This window comes from Musca autumnalis, unplaced genomic scaffold (assembly GCF_047663935.1).
Source record: "Musca autumnalis isolate F117 unplaced genomic scaffold, ASM4766393v1 scaffold_5, whole genome shotgun sequence".
NCBI classification, from domain to species: domain Eukaryota; kingdom Metazoa; phylum Arthropoda; class Insecta; order Diptera; family Muscidae; genus Musca; species Musca autumnalis.
The window spans coordinates 42,347,339-42,365,599 of NW_027412088.1; the positions used below are offsets into that span (position 1 = coordinate 42,347,339).

An 18,261-nucleotide genomic window follows, 5' to 3' on the forward strand; every position below is an offset into this window, starting at 1 on the left:
TTTTTATACCCCAAGTATGTTTGGACGAAATCCGTTTCAGACAATTTGGAGTCGATTTAGGAAAATCCGTTCGTCTGTCTGTCTGGCTGGTGCGCTCGATAACTCTCGAACGGATCAACCGATTCAGTCCAAAACTTGGCTTTCGTAATATTTTGTCCCAACTTAGTTTAAGTTCGAAGATGGGTTATATCGGTCCACTCCTTCCGGTACCTCCCCCACAAAAGTTCAAAAATGTTCGAAAAAATTGTGCGCACCATAACTCTTGAAGGGAGTAACGGATTTGATCCATACTTTGCATATCGTGAAATTCCTACAAGACTTAGATGAGGTTCCACTCCGATCCACTCCTTTGCTTACCTCCCACACAAAATTTCGGAAAAGTTAAGTTTAGGACCTGATCTCGAATCGCTTTGGTTTTTGTTGCAGCAACTTGTATTCACTGTCCATACGACATTACAAGTTTCATCGGGGGCAAGTCCATACTTCCTGAGAAAATAGCCTTAAAGGTGAAAAAAACCCTATGACACCGTGTTTAGTGGTTGGAGCGCAAGTTAACTATCGAACGGATCTAACGATTCGGTAAAAAATGTGGCCTTCGTAATATTTTGTGCAAATTTAGTTTAAGTTCGAAGATAAGCCATATCGGTCCACACCTTCAGGTACCTCCCCCAAAAAGTTCAAAAATATTCGGAACAATTGTGCGCACGATAACTCTGGATGGGAGTGACCGATTTGGTCCATACTTTACACATGCTAATATATTTACCAGATATAGATCAGGTTCGAATATGGACTACATCTGTCATTTCGGGTACCTTCCACCCAAAAGTTTGGATAAATTCACTTTAAGACCTGCTCTCGAATCATTTTGATTTTTGTTGAAGCATCTTGCATTCTCTGCCTCAATTACGACAGTAAAAGTTTTTCCAGGGGCAAGTCCATACTACTTGAGAAAACAGCCCGAAAGGCGTAAAAAAACACCTCTGGCACCATATGTAGTGGCTGTGGAGTTCGAACCGAATACTGCGTTCGTCTACATTGGATATCGTAATATTTCTTCGAATATTAGATGCAATTCGAAGGTAGTGCTTTTAGGTCCACTGCTTCTGGTACTTCTCCCACAAAAGTTCTAAAACATTCGCTAAAATGATAAGCGCAATATCTCACAAATGTAGCAACCAATTTGGTCCAAATTTTCGATCTCGAAATATTTTGTCCAAGCTTAGTTTATGTTAAAATTTGGGCCATATCGGTCCAATCCTTAGGGTACCACCCATACAAATGTTCAACATATTTGTGTAGTTTTGTTCGATGATCCTATGGACATTTTTACCGAAGGTTTTCCTAGTACATACCCCTATATTATGCTTTTCGTAGGCTAGTATGGTACAAAAGCCCAATCTATCGATATCCCCGCAAATTTTTGAGCTTTAATCCAATCCATATTTCTGTCGGTTCATACGCCCATCATTTTTTTTTTTTGGAAAAAAGTGTTTCAATCCACACAGGCTGAGGGTATGTCGTTGTCGGCAAAGTCGACTGATACTTTTTTACTTGTTTAATTAAGAATTAAACAAATATGAAGACAGTTTTTTAGCCACAATTTTCCTAAAATGCGTTGCAGCAAAATTTCTTGCATTTGATTGTGAAAAACTGAGTGAATATTTACAACAACAAACAAGTAAAAACTAAATTTTAGTCCCCACCAACTTAATAGTTTGATTTTGAGACTTTCGCTAGATCAGTTTTTTCGCCTAGTGTGCAGTGGTGACTTACCGTGACTTCTTCAACTGCTCATTTTGGACAAGATGGAAACTTCTGTCAAGATTTATTTTTTAGGTTTTTAGAGCTTTAGGTTCATTTTCTCAAAAAGATTGACCTTTCTCGATATAGAAATTATACCGTTTTGATTTACCTCGGGTAAAAGTTTCAAAACGATTACACTGCTCAACAAAATTGTAAAAGTTGAATGTTTGAACCGAAGTTGTTGTTGTTTCTAAATGAAATCGGCGAGTTATTTTCAAATCAGGTCTCGGTTTTTTTCCATCAGCTCTTGTTCTTGAGATATAGCTCAAAATCGGTTTTTACGAGTTTTAGCCAGAATTTTGTTGTTTCTGGATACAAACAAACATTGGTTTGTGGGTTTTTCGACACTAATATATTAAGGAGACGTTGTGCGTTCGATACAAACAGTTTTTGAAATTATTATAGTGAATATATATCAAAAAATATAGAAAACATACGACCTTGTAAAAATTGTATATTTTGAGTACTTTAAGCTGTGATTACGTCATCGGGGGAAGTTATAGGATCTTCATATGGCATACCGGATATGCTTAGGGTATCTACTATATAGTCCAGTATTCAAATATATAATACTAGGGGACCCGGCGAACATCGTCTCGCTGTTTGTTAGGTACAGAACTCAGTTTGACGAAGAGAGAAGGTACTGAGAGGCAAAGTGTTACTGTTTTCTTCGACTCTTTCTTCTATAAACTGACAATAGCCGCGAGAAAATTAGCAACTGTAAATCGGGACAAAGATATATTTTTAAGCAAATAACATATTTTGCGATTTAAATAAAAATATTCGGTAGCATAGTTGAAGCAAAATAATATCATGCAATTCTTGTTTTCACCACTGAACACGATATTTCACTCAAGCAATTGAATACGAAGGAAGGAATGCGATCGTAGGAATTTGAATTTAATGCTGAATATAGTGCTTATTTAAATTTGAAAATTAATGAATTAACCTATTTTGAGCAGAGGGATCCGATCGGTATAAGGTAACCTCAGTTTTTTCTGACTTCGTTATCTCCCGAATTCTACTTACATTGCAAGTTCGGAATTAGATCCAATGGCTCTGGTAACACGGACAAATGCGGTAATTGCATTTTGACTGAGACTGTACAACCCAGTACTTGGTACGTTGATCCTTGTTAGCAGAGCTTTTCTATTAGTTGCCGTTCTTTGTGTGTTTTTTCGGATGCTTTAAGTTTTGTCACACTAACACGTGACTGTTGTCGATTCTTGGTCACCCTATATTTAATTTCGACGTAAATAACATACTCAAATTAATATCACAAAGTTATTAACGTTTAATAAGTATTTACCTACGTATGTCGCCCGATAAAGAATATTTGTCAGATAATTCGACCAAAAAATCTCCAGCACCTCCGATTTCTTGTTTTTTTTTTCTTTCCAATTTTGACCAGTGTACATATGTATGTATTTGGCCATTTGTAATTGCCTTCCAGCTCTGCGGGAACTAAACTGATTGAATTCATACTCCTCAGTATCAATATATATTTGGTACAGCGTAAATTTTATACCGCACAAATCGGAAGTTGATCTTTCGAAGATGTTTTTACTTACAGTTTAAAAGTATACATATATGCCACAACCTCACTTCCAATGAAACTACCTCGGAGCTCTTGATTTTTCAAATAACCCACCAATTTTGTGCATTTGTACTTTTTCCTCAAAACTGTGGAAACCACTTACGGCGTTATTATCATCATCTTTTCAATCGGAGTCTGACCGAAACCACCACTAAATTTTTCAAACTTTAAACTAAGCCCTCCACTTTTAACCATTTTTCACTTTCAAAAATTGACAAAACAGAAGCGTACAGTGGACCCTCACAGTTGGTGCATATACAATTTTCGCCAAAAACTGTCCAAATAAGTGTCAAGGTATACTCCAAACGCAAAGCTCGATAGAAATTTGTGGAAAAATCGACTTTCTTGAAAAAATATTTTTGCAAATTTTTCGCAAATTTTCGCGATTTTTTAGGTTTTATCCTTTTCTGCCATGAGACCATTCCGAATTGGTGCGAATTGTCAAAATCTGTTCAGCCGTTCTTGAGTTATAAGCGTAGTAACTAACATCATCCTTTTTTATATATATAGATAAAGTTCATAGCGGCCATGATTCGGCCATAACCAAAAAATCGTCACCCTCATAAGTCTAAAACCTGAGTTTGCAATAAAACTTCCAAGCCGAATATGTTAAAATAAAAATGCATACATATATACATATTTATTTGGTATTCCCCTTCATTATTCTGCACAGTAAAACAAAACATTTGAACATAACAAATAACTCATATTTCAAAACAAACATTTGTCTACTCGTCATCGCTATTAATTGTAGGGGGTATACTTATTTTATCACTTCGTTTGCAACACATCGAGTTATTCAAATAAATACGACACCACTATGCCTATGCCTCCCAGTTTTCTCAAAAGCATGCAGTTTTTATGGTCCCAAAAGATTTGATATGTGGAAGATATGGATGATGTCAATTTTGAAAGAAAAGGAATGTCATACAAAGAAAAACATTGACAACGCATATGTAATACATCGATGGCTCGTCTGACCTAAACATTACATTTCCAAATAAATGTCAATATTTCTGCATGTTTCGGTATCTCTCCTGGTATTTCATAGAGTTTTAATAGCTGCGTTTTCATCATGTTGGAGTGTATTATGGGTTCGTGCTGACCTAGTGGTTTCAGTTCCTTTCTTATTTCTTTCATAAATTGAATAGTATTGTTTAATTATTATTTTATGCTGGTTAACCTGACGAAAAAAACGCTCAGTAAATACAGCTGTTTTTCGGAATTTCAAAACATTCTTAACTACAATTTCTTCAGTTGTGCAGTCGAATTTGGTAAAATGAGATCAAGTGAGTTTTGTTAAATATAAATGTATCCTTATATTACAAACATTTCATTAACCTGAAATAGAATTCAAATCTCAAATTTAAATACCTCTAATATAAATGCAAATGTTCCTTTTCATATTTTCAGCAAAATCCTGTACAAGTCTTTGTGTCGTGTCCTTGCTTTTCCTGTTAGCCAATGCAGGACTTTCGGCTGGTGTTGAATGCTTTGGTGGCAAATTATTCAATGAGATAATACATTCAAATCCAGGGAAAAACATTGTCGTGTCTACCTTTTCCATTGAAACTTGTATGGCTATGTTACGCATGGGAGCTGATGGAAATACTGCCCATGAATTAGATAAAGCCCTGAACAGCACTATTTCTGAATTAAATACCATGGCTATTGGCTTCCAAACAAAATTGAAAAAATATGAAAATTCCAATAGTTTTAAATTAGCAAACAAAATATATGTCGCAAACGAGTATCCAATTAATCAGAACTTCAATACAATCATCTCTGAACAATTCCTTTCAAATGCAGAAAATTTAGATTTTACACAAACCGAAAACGCTGCAAGAGCCATCAATGAATGGCTTCTCGCAAAAACTGGAAATGAGATAAACAAATTGGAAAATTCGTTAAGTCCCGCTACAAACATGCTTCTTGTGAGTGCAGCACACTTTAGTGGCAAATGGAAAATAGGCTTCAATGAAACATGGACGAAGCTAGATAAGTTTTATATCGATGAGAGCGACAATGTTATTATGCTGCCAATGATGAAAGTTCGTTCATATTTTCGTTACGGTAGACAATCGGCAATGAATGCTGGCGCCATACTATTGCCATACAAAGACTTGGGTCTGTCTATGTTGGTGGTGGTACCATTCAGAGCTGATGGTTTGCAAAAAGTTGTGCAAACAATGACAACACTGGATATTCCCTCGTTTGTAGAAACAAATGTGTTTCAGAGAAAGAGAATTGAATTTCGTATGCCGAAATTCAAAATTGATACTAAAATCGATTTAAATGATAGCCTGAAGAAGGTGAGTGTTAATTTCAAGCCTTAAACTTTGGAATTTGATAAGAACAAATTTTCCATATTTCATAAATTTTCAGATCGGCATTGAACACATATTCGAAAATGGAGATTTTGATAAAATGCTGATATCCCCTGATCCTCTGGCGGTGAATGAATTTATTCACCAAACTACCTTTGAAGTTAGTGAAGAAGGAGACCCAGCACCTATTGTTTCAAGTATATTAAAAATCCAGACAAAATAGGATCTGTATTAATTCCTTGTTTTGTTTGTTTTCAGCTTCAGACCATTATAACCGTAATAATCCTTTCTTCCGCTTTAGTGCTGATGGACCATTCTTTTATGCAATTTTAAGTAAAGAATTTATTCCTTTAATTGCGGGAGTGTTTGTTGGAGCATAATCCCATAATAAATACATAACTCAATAAAATATTTGATAATGAGCATAACAAAATTGTTGGTAATTTAGTAATTATAAGTTTAGGGACAATATGGGAATATATTTCAGAATTTTTTGGTGAACGGACAGAACGGGAATCCTAACATTTGGAGTTAACTTTGATGGCTTAGTTATGGACGTAGTTTTGGAAATTCGAACGTATGTATAAAAAAGTACCGAATGGTACTCAATTTGTTACAAATAGGAATTTGGTGAATGGATTAGCTGGAATCCTAACATTAGGAATTAAGATTAATGTTGGGATAAAGGATTGAGATATGTAGATAGATTTGGAAATTCGTTGGCGTGTAGGAATGAGTTATGGAGATAGTTTTGGAAATACGTACATATAGGTACTAAATGGTTTTGAATTTAATACAATTTGGATTTTGGTGAGTAGATAGAGCTGGAATCTTGAAACTTTGAATTAAGATTACTGATGATTGAGATATGGGGTAGTTTTGGAAATTCGTACTTGTGTGTATGAAAAATACTGAATACTACTAAATTTGGTAAAATTTTTTTTCGTCATGGATGGAGCTGGATTCCTGGAATTTGGAATTGAGATTACTGTTGGAGTGTAGGATGGACATATGGAGATAGATTGGCATACTAGTTCATATATGTACTATATTTGGTACAATTTGGATTTGGGTGCATGGACGGAGCTGGAATCTTGAAGTTCAGAATTAAGATTATCCAACAAGATTGTGGTTTTGGAAATTCGTATTTATATGTACTAAATGGTACTAAATTTGGCACAATTTGGATTTGAAATTCTGAAAGTTCGAAATCAGTACTAAATTTGATATTTGATATGGACCTATCATTTAGAAATTATAATCGCTGTTGGTGTATAGGGTTGATATATGGATGTGGTTTGTAAATACGTGCTATAAAATGTTCTGTAATTATACCCTACACCACCTTGTTGTAAGGGGTATTATGTCTTTGTGCATTAGTTTGTAACATGCAAAAGGAAAGGAGATAGGCCCATAGTTCCTTTTACGCATGTCCGTCTGTCCATGTATTTTTGTAAACAAAGTACAGGTCGCATTTAGTGTCCGATTAGCATGAAAATTTGCGAAGATAGTTTTTTTGGTCAAAGAACGAACTCTATTTATTTTGGTAAAAATCGGTTTAGATTTGGATATAGCCCCCATATATATTTTCGCCCGATTTAAAGCATTTGGCGCACGAAACACGCTATATATGCCCGATTTTAATGAAATTTGGAATGTGCGACGGTATTTAGTCTAGAAATAAGAGTGCCAAATGATATAGAAATCGGTTCAAATTTGGATATAGCTCTCATATACATATATTCTCGGCCGATTTTAGGTATTTGACGTACGAAACGCTCTATATATGTCCGATTTCAATGAAATTTGGAATGTTTGCCGGGATTTGGCCTAGAAATAAGTGTGGCAAATTATATCGAAATCGGTTCAGATTTGGATATAGCTCCCATATACATTTTCGACCGATTTGAGGTATTTGATGCAGGAAACACGCTATATATGTCCAATTTTGATGAAATTTGGACTATGTAACAGAATTTGGTCTACAAACAAATGTGAAAAAATATATCGAAATCTGTTCTGATTTGGATTTAGCTCCCATATAAAGGGTGTTTTTTAAGCTAGATAGAACATTAAATTGTAAAAAGGAACACAAAAAAATTAAATTTTGATGAAACTTTTTTTTTATTTGATTCAGTATACTCTGACAAATCGTCATGAATAGACTCACGCTTGAACAACGCTACGAAATTATCCAAATTTACTTTGAAAATCAGTCGTCGATTCGCGCAACTTATAGACGACTTCGTCATTTGTATGGCGTTCAGCGATGAGGCGCATTTTTGGCTTAACGGGTTTGTTAATAAGCAAAATTTGCCGCATATGGAGTGAGACCAATCCACAAGAGGCCCTACAGACTCCATTACATCCAGAAAAATGCACCGTATGGTGCGGTTTTCACACTGGTGGCATCATCGGACCTTATTTCTTCAAAAATGAGGCCGGAGCTCGCCTTACGGTCAATGGAGATCGTTACCGCACCATGATCAATGATTTTTTGTTTGAAAATATGGATGACATTGATCCGGAGGAGATGTGGTTTCAACAGGATGGCGCTACGTGCCATACGGCGAACGCAACCATCGACTTATTGAAATCAAAATTTGACGATAAGTTGATTTCGAGAAGTGGACCTGTCAATTGGCCTCCAAGGTCGTGCTATTTGACACCTCTCGATTATTTCCTGTGGGGCTACGTGAAGTCACTGGTTTATGCTGATAAACCAGCAACAATTGATGCCTTGGAGGCCATCATTGTTCGTGTTATTCGTGACATACGGCCAGCAGTGCTCGAAAAAGTGGCCAAAAATTCGACGTCCAGAATGCACTTCGTCAAGAACAACCGCGGTGCCCATATGCCCGAAATCATTTTCAAATGTTAATGTCACGTATTGTTCTTTCGAATAAAAAAAAAATTTGATTACAATTAAATTTTTTGTGTTATTTTATTGTATTTATATTGTACATATTACCAGTGGTGTTGGGTATTGTATAGTCGGCCCCGCCCGACTTTGATCCTTTCCTTACTGGTTTTCTTTGTAATAGATGCAAGCAATAGAAAATCTAAAGAAGATTGAAATGACGAAGAAAATGTCAGATATTGGTGTATGGAGACAAAAGACAAATAAATTACTAATTTTTTTTATGATTTTCAATTTTACATACAAAGCCCAATAGGATCATTAACTTCGTTGAAAGTAGGTATGAATCATTTTATGTGAAAAGAATACATAAATATTAAAATAAAACTATTTAATGTAGTTTTTATGTGTACAGTTGTTTTATGTGAATTTTGTATGTTGTATACCAACATCATGGACGTACACAGGGGATGACTGAGCGGTAAAATATGTAAAACACTTTCTGACACTTGACGTTTTCCTTAGTTTTCAATGCTCAATTGCTCTCTTTTGTTTACGGAGATTGTGCTCTCAAAAATAATTGCTCACTTAACTTGTATTTTTTCTTTTTGCTGTTTAATAAATGCAATTTTGATTTACAAATTAAAGCGACACAAGGCTTTGCACAAGGGGTCTTTAGGAGTTATAAGGATTTATATTGCTGAAGAGTTATTTGTTCGTAAACTGGCGTTTTAACCGAGATAAAATATGATTATTTGGAGCTTGTATGAAACACGTCTGCACGTCACGGAGATCGCTATTTGTTAACAAATTGTTTATTCTTTCAATTTTACTTACAGATGACAACGACTAATGGTACCATTAATGTATGTAGTTAATACCTGAGGAACTCCAACTATGTGTTGTATCCATGTTCAAAACTAATTGCAATAAAATAAATTAAACATACTTAGCATTGACTTAATTTTATTACGTGAGTATGAAATGATTTCAAAAAATTAATTAAATGGTTTGTTAAATCAATGAAATGTATCATTGATTTTGAACCAACGTGAGGCCTTATTGCATTAATGAAAGTATTCCATTACATTAATGTAAATATTTCGTTGCATTAATGAAAGTATTTCATTATATTAATGAAAGTATTTCATTATATTAATGAAAGTATTTCATTGCATTAATAAAGAGGTTTGATTGAAGAAGTTTCATAGCTTTAATGAAGAGGTTTTATTGCATCAATGAAGGAGTTCCATTGCATCAATGAAGAAGTTGCATTGCATTAATAAAAAAGTTTCATTGTGTCAATGAAGAAGTTTCATTGCATTAATGAACAAATTCGTAATTTCATTGATGGAACATAAGATTTCGTTTATTTTATAAAGCTTTTTCTTTCAGTGTATTACTTCTGTAAATTGTCAAAAATAATACCGATGCTAAAAATTTTATGTGTTTAGAGAATATTTACTTCAATTGCAATCTCGGGTGTAGGATTCAAAAATATATTACATTTGCCTTTGTGAGTACGACTAAAATGGTTTATCCAGAATTGTAAAAATTGCCACTGTCCGTTTAAACGGACACACAATTCCTTGAAAACTATAAATTTTAAGAAAAAAATTATTTAAGCAAAGAGTTTATTTGAGCTTGAGGCCAGATTTTATTTTTTTATTATTTTCCAATATTTTGCAATGAGTTACATTGCATTTTCAGGAAATATGTAAAATATTATAAACTAATTGTCTGGCCTCAAGCTCAAAAAAGTCTTTGTTTACATAAATTTTGAAAAGGTCGAACAAAAACAACACTGAATAAAGAAAAAAGTTATTGTTTTTTAATGTTTAAAAATTAAAATAAAACTGATTTAAATAAAAAAATGTTATATTACAGTGTTTTATTTAACTTGCTTTGGTGTCTGGTAACTCATTCTTTACACAGTTGCAGTTGACCAATCCAACTAAAACTTTGCACACTTTTCAGATTTGGATGACAATACATGATGAAATCAAAACCACTATGGGTAAAATTTTTCCTGTAGCCCCCATATAGCGGTATCACCCGATTTAGTTCAAATCTAGTAACTCATTTTTAACGCACTTGCAGTTGGCCAATCGAACTGAAACACTTTTCAGATTTGGATGACTATACATGAATATGGGCCCATTTTTCCTTGGCAATGTGACCCCCCATTGGTACAGAAACTTCCTCACTAAAAATTATGGACATAGGTACAGGTTTTGGTATAACCCCCATATAGCGGTACCACCCTATTTCAAGTGGTTAAAGGATTTTATCTTCATGTTTAAGCAAATAGGCTGTAATTTGGCATTTGGGGTTCCCAGTGGTGCAAAAACTTCTCCACATAAAAGTGTGGACATAGGTCCAGGTTTTGGTATAGTCCCCATATAGTGGTGCGACCCGATTTCAAGTATTTTAAGGATTTAATCTTTATTTTTAGGCCGAATTGGCGAATTTGGAGTCCCCAATGGCACAGAAACTTCTCCACCAAAAATTGTTGACATAGGTCTAGGTTTTGGTATAGCCCCCATATAGCTGTACCACCCGATTTCAAGTGTGTTAAGGACTTTATCTTAATTTTTAAGCAAAATTGGCTGTAACCTGGCATTTGGAGTTCTCAATGGTACAGGTTTTGGTATAGCCTTTTTATAACGGTGCCACATGATTTCGGGCATTTTAAAGTTTTTATCTACATTTTCGGCTTAAATTGACTATAATTTTGTTCTCAGTTGTCAAAAATTTTATTTACTAAAAAGTTAAATAAAAAAATAATTTAAAAAAATAAGTTTCAGTGTTTTATTAATTTTATTTATTTATAATTGCACTTAAAACTAGCAAATAATTTATCGCTTAGCCTTAATAAATATATTCTTTCTCATGATGGAATCTCTCAAATAAAACGCTTGTATTCAAATTATAAATGGTGGTAAAATTAAACGTCAAGCGTTTTATTTGAGAGATTCCATCATGAGAAAGAATATATTTATTAAGGCTAAGCAATAAATTATTTTCTAGTTTTAAGTGCATTCATAAATAAAACACTGAAACTTAATTTTTTTAAATTATTTTTTATTTTCAATTAATTTTTCTAGCGCTAAGTGGGTTAAAAACTTTTCGATTTTTTTCCAATAGGGAATTGTACAAGTTCCATTGTGTGATTATATTCAACGTGTGATGAAATATATTTAAATGATACAAAATATGTATGTATATTTGACCCAACGGTACTAGGAATAATACATAATTATCAGGCAACCTATTAATATTTGCATTTAATTTCGTGCGAAAACTTAAACTGATAACCAAATGTCAGTTTCTATGAGTTAAAAATAAAGAAGAATTGCTTATTTATTTAACATTCTAAAAAACATTTGGTCAGTATCAAGAAAATTCTGATCGAAGAACGTATTTCTGTTCACATCATAAATAAAAAAGCAGAGAAATGGGCGCGAAAGGTAAGACGAAAAGAATATTTATTTAGTTTTGAAACAACAAAATTAGAAACATTAAAAAGTTGATACATATGTAGATACACAGATACACCTTGTCATGTTATGGAATTCTTTGAAAGTTGGCATATAGTTGGTTCTGCAAAATAAGCGATGTGCAAAATCCTATTCACCTTGTTACAGAATTTGGCTATATAAAAAAATTTGCCACATTATATTAAAATCGGTTCAGATTTGGATATAGCTCCTATATATCGTCGGTGTCATGCTTAAGTGTTCCATACGCTATACCGGAAAACCCTAGAAACCACATGTATCTCGAAAGGTCAAAAATGGCGTATTGAACACTTAAGCATGACACCGACGATATGTTTTCGGCCGATTTTATGAATTTGACGCACCAAACAAATTGGAAATTAGATAATTTGGTCTACAAAAAATTTCGCAAAATTATACTGAAATCATAGTGGTGTAGGGTATAGTCGGCCCAGACGGACTTTGATCCTTTCCATATACGTTTTTCTTGCTTTAGAGTCTATCTCCATAAAGTTCCCTTGTAGGCTAGATCCCTCACTGCTTATTACTAACAAATACAAATTCCATTATTCCAGGATATTTAACAATAATTTTAAGCATTTGGGTTATATGCCTCACTGGAACATCAACAGCCACAGTTGGCGATTCTCTGCAATTCCACTCCAGCTTAGAGAATTTCAGCAAAGACATTTTCACAGAAATCTATCAAAGGAACGGTGGAAAAAACATAATACTTTCCCCATTCTCAATACAAACATGTTTGGCCATGGTACGTATGGGTGCTGATGGTGAGACAGCAGCTGAAATGGATGATGGCCTGGCATTTACTGGCCAACCAATGGAAAATGTGGCAGAAAATTATCATTCCCTGCTGTCAAAATATGAAGATGGCAAAACACTGAAAATTGCCAATAAAATATTTCTAGCCAAAAAATATGACCTCGCTGATAGCTACAATGAAATTCTATCCAACAAATTCTTATCGGCTGTGGAGAATGTAGATTTTGCCCAAAGTAAAGACGCTGCAAAATTAATTAATAATTGGGTTGAAAATAAAACTGAAAATGCAATTCATGACATTGTTACGCCTTTGTCGTGTACCAGCGATACACGCCTTATGCTGTTGAGTGCCATCTATTTCAAGGGTAATTGGGATAAACCTTTCAAGGCAGAAAACACCAAAGAAGATGATTTCTATATTGATGATAGCAAATCCGTAAAGGTGCAAATGATGTATAAATCAGGAATGATGCCTCACAAAGAAATTGAGGAACTGGATGCCAGTGCTATACGCCTACCATACAAAGATTCCGATCTGTCAATGTTAATTATTTTACCCAATTCTCGTACTGGTCTGCCAGCATTAATGGAAAAAATGAAAACATTTTCGTTGGCATCCTTGTCTGGAAATGGTCTTACAACAAAGGGTGTTCGGCTGTTTTTGCCCAAATTTAAGGCCGAATTTGAAGTTAATCTAAATGAACCTTTAAAGAAGGTATGTCTGTCGATGTGATTAACTTACTAACATTTCTTTTCTCTAACACACTGTTCATTTATTCAACTTACAGCTTGGCATGAAGTTAATGTTTAGTCAGGCAGACTTAAGCAAAATGTTGAAATCGTTTGAACCTCTTCAAGTATCCGAGGTTGTCCACAAAGCTTTCATTGATGTCAATGAAGTGGGCACAACTGCTGCTGGTGTCACACGTAGGAACCGAACATTTGAACTTGTTAGGTATAATTACTTAAATATCTTCTTTTTATTTACAGGCATTGGTATTATGACCCGTACCAGACCCCGTGATTTTATTGCAGATCATCCATTTTATTATGCCATAATGAATGGAGATTCAGTGCCACTGTTCCAAGGAACCTTTGTTGGATTATAATCATTTAATTGACAATATTACCATCAAACTATTTCAAGAATTGTATAACAGATAATAAATAAAGGTATAAAGCAGAAAAAATGTTTGTTGTTATATAAATGTAAGATATTCATCGAAAACTAAATTAAAATTTTTATTTTGCGAAATTTTATTTGACAACTAAGAATCATCTCACAAAAGATGATCATCCAAACTTTGCATTGAGTGGTCTAATATCTCAGCAAAAATTTGAAAACCGCATGAGTCGAATAACGCATTACAACTTTACTTACAATAATGGGTTATTTGTTAAAATGTTTACAACGCAAAAGTGCTTACTTTACTCCTTAGTAAGTAAAGATTACGTTGGCACAGAGCTTGTGTGTCGAACTACAAAACCGAGAGTTGTGCACATGGCACAGTACGTAGTTTGTTTGGCTACAAATCAGAAATTCGCATGTTAAAATACAGTAAAGAGCAAAACACAAATGTGGAGTATGTTGAAATTGAACATAAATTGATCTCAAGTGTTATAGAGAACATATCGCTCATTTACTCAAATAGTGGCATAACTCAAAAAATGCGTTTTCTTTATCTAGTCTCAAATTTTCATGCATATATGTATCTAAAAACTCAACGAGTTACAGCTTATTTACTACGAGTTTGGCATAATTCAACAAAAAAGTTTTTTCAGTTTATGAAACACTACACACAGAAAAAATGTCCTTTCTAACATATGCCCCAAACATATATTTGTTTGCAAGCAGTTCCAAACATAACATATGATTGTGTCCTGCAAACAAATATATGTTCAGGTGCAAACAAATTATATGTTTGGGTGCAAACAAATACACCAGTGGGCGCTTTCTGAGAGCAAGGGAGCGTAAATGTCAATGTGAAACACATTGAAATGTATGCTCACTTGCTCTCAGCAAGCGCTCAATGGCTATTTCTTACATATACCACGAATATTGTCAATTATTTCATATTCCATTTCAGAAAAAAATGATAATTTTTTTTCGCGCTACATCAACAATTTTTAATATGTAGGTCAAGAAAAAAATTCCCAGTATGAATCTGGTCGCGAGCCAATTTTTGGATGTTGCGGACAAAAGTTATGGCGCTTTTATTTCGCTTTTTAAGAAAGAAAATATTATAAAAACGCTAATTATTTTAATGAGCACAATTGTTGCAAAAAAGTTCTCTCGAAATGACTTCAGCGAGTAGATTGCATAATACCTGCAAAATGTTACACAAAATTCGCGGAATGTACATAAAATTGATAAATTATTGAATATAAGTCAACTTTTTTCAAAATTAAGGCCCATTTAGTGGTCATAAAATTACATAAACATTTGTTGTGGATCAAAACTTCACGGCGAATCAAATGAGACTACAATCATACAGATTGGTGTTATAGTTTGGACGTTACAGCCGAAATAAATACATATTATGGTCAAAAAAATTATTTTTTGTTTGAAAAAATATTTTTTCACATGCATTATGTAGTGGAAAATATTGTAAACATTTATAGGAATACTTCCTTCATTTTGCTTAAATCTCCCAACAAAATAGACGGATTTTGCTTTATTGACATTCATATTAAAGCTTTCCCATTAGGGAAGCTAATTGCGTTGATGAGGATATATGTCAAAGTTTCTGAAATGGAAATAGAGGTCAAATAACCCATTTTTATTTGTATGCATTTTAAAATACGTGTAAATCGCGTATTTATCAAAATCATTTTGTCCGCATGTGATTTTCATGTACAGCAAGACCATATCTGTTAATTTGTATATATTTTTCTAAATTTAATTTGGAGGATAAGATGTAGCATCAGCTGCATATTAGCATTAAAATACCTATAAAATATCGCTAATTTGCACAAAGTGCATACAATTTTTGTCCGCATCCGATTTCAATGTCCACCATGAAAATCTACATCGATATATATCTATTTCAAGGCGATCAATGAAGAACCGTGGATGTAGCATCACACACTATTTTTTGGGATAAAATGAATGTAGCTCCCTTATCAGTGAAGTTTTCAAATCTCTGTTTCCGCTAAAACGAAGATGCTGTATTAGTTGTTTCATTGCAGTGGAAACGAACCGCAGAAAACGCGATAAATTTCGCGATATTTCCAAAAACAATTTTAGGTGATTTTTCTATTTTGGACGTTCCTGTAACTCGCGTTTTTGTAGATGGATTTTCACGGGGAATGATTTATTAGATCCGGAACGTAAAAAACTAAAACGTGCAATCAAGTACGAGCAAATCGAATGACAATTGTACAAATTAGGCCCGAAAAATATGTTTTTTACAAAAATGTTCACACAAAATTTCCGCATTTGGATGTAGATTACTATGAAGCTGTGCAGACTACATTCACAATATACGTATCAAATAACTCAGAATCGCAAGTACTACAATCCTATATATGATTTTTTGAAAAACCTGTTTGCGGAATGAAATTAGAAGAAAATTTCAAAAAACACTGTAAATCTGGCTTCAAAATGTCAACATCATTTAATGGTAGAAGCACTTAAAATTTTGAAAAGTTATACATTAGTGAGATGATCCTTATTTAGTTTGCTTCTATTTTCACTTTGACAGGAAAATCGAGAGAAGTGTGGTTTACTCACAAATCGAGAAATAACAAAAAAAGACATGGTGGCTTCAACCCATTTTTACACATTTTTTAACATAAATATAGCCACAGCTTCCATGCAAATTATCTTTTAGGGCCAATATTTTTTGCCGTGTCCAAAAACATTTCATTTGTATAATATAGAACCACAAGTCGCGTATTCTAAAAGGGTAAACCTTGGCTTCAGCTATGTTAAATTTTCAAAAATATTGGTGATATACACATTTATAAATGGTGGTTTTTTTATTGAAGGGCATAGAAAAAAGCAAAACAACAAAGACACATAGTTACATACAAAATTCCGAAGAAATCATAACACACTTTAATAAAAGAAAAACTGAATGAAATATTTATAAAAAGTCGCACTTTTAAAAAGAAAAAACCAGTAAGGAAAGGATCAAAGTCGGGCGGGGCCGACTATATAATACCCTACACCACTGTGAATATGTAAAATATAAATCGGAGCTATATCCAGATCTTAACCGATTTTGATATAATTTGGCACATTTATTTCCAGACCGAATTCAGTCACACATTCCAAATATCATTGAAATCGGACTTATATATGAGGCGCTCAGTGCACACTTCGACTAACTCCACTTTTTGAAAAATTTGAGATTTAAGTGTCAAAGCCTTTGATATCGCCATATCTATTTATGATCATAATATCTTTTCTGAATAATAAAGATGAGCACCTTTAAATAACAAGTTTTTATTGACCACTGAATAATATGCAACTTTTTTCAGTGCACACTTCGATTAACTCCACATTCAAATGTAGCTCTGCTCGCAACGTGTACATTTTTACAGCAATGCCCTTTCGGCTTTTGTTGAAACCATAGATGGCCTTATTATGACGTATATAACATACATTTTTGACGTATATTACATACGTCGGAAACGTCGTAAACCTAGCCATGAAGAATGACGCTAACATAAAGCTAACATGAATTAATTACAAATATTGTTTTATAACTGAACTGCCAACATTAATTATACCCTATACCACATGTGGAAAAGGGTATTATAAGTTTGTTTTGGTAAAAATTCATGTAACACCGCGAAATATTCGTCGGAGACCCCCAATGTGGTATACCAATCTTAATATCTCGACGAGATAAAGCGATTTTGAGATGTGTGTCCGTCCGTCAGTCCGTCCGTCCGTCCGTCTGTCCATTATAAATTGTAAACACGCTCCAGGCCGCAATTATGGACCGATCGTCATGAAATTTTGTATGGAGGTCGGGTTCAGATCAGAATAGATCCCTATTGTTATTGGTGATTATCGTGAAATATTTAGCGGGTGAAATGGACCAAAAACATAATATTTGTCCAATTTTCTAGCGGCTCTGTAGGTCTCAATAATAGTCCGATCAACGCGTAATTTTAAATAAGGTAAGAGTATATCACAAAGGAGAAGCTTGCAATTTTAGATGGCGATCGGATAATATTAAGAGGGTTAAATGGACCAAAACTTTTGTGTGAAAATTGTGAAAATTTTTAATATACAGCTTATATCTTAATTCATGGAAGTGACATTCCGGACCAGTGAGATATACTTGAAAGTGGAACGCCTGACCTTTCAATTGATGCCAATTATGTTGGTGTGCATGATCAAATAACAGAGTTACAGCCTAATATATTCTGTTATTT

General features: G+C 33.9%; 2 protein-coding genes across 2 annotated transcripts; both read left to right on the top strand.

Annotated features, from left to right (window-relative positions):
* The first annotated feature begins 4,682 nt into the window (after positions 1–4,682).
* On the top strand, positions 4,683–6,163 carry LOC141386624 (antitrypsin-like). The gene is made up of 4 exons (XM_073955537.1): positions 4,683–4,692; positions 4,817–5,715; positions 5,789–5,927; positions 5,989–6,163. Exons 1-4 carry the CDS (start codon positions 4,683–4,685, stop codon positions 6,108–6,110), a joined length of 1,170 nt encoding a protein of 389 aa, XP_073811638.1. The 3' UTR covers positions 6,111–6,163.
* A 5,756-nt stretch (positions 6,164–11,919) lies between these two features.
* LOC141404934 (serine protease inhibitor 42Dd-like) lies at positions 11,920–14,060 on the top strand. Its single transcript, XM_073988778.1, has 4 exons — positions 11,920–12,060; positions 12,666–13,585; positions 13,659–13,797; positions 13,861–14,060. Exons 1-4 carry the CDS (start codon positions 12,048–12,050, stop codon positions 13,977–13,979), a joined length of 1,191 nt encoding a protein of 396 aa, XP_073844879.1. The 5' UTR covers positions 11,920–12,047; the 3' UTR covers positions 13,980–14,060.
* Positions 14,061–18,261: the final 4,201 nt, after the last annotated feature.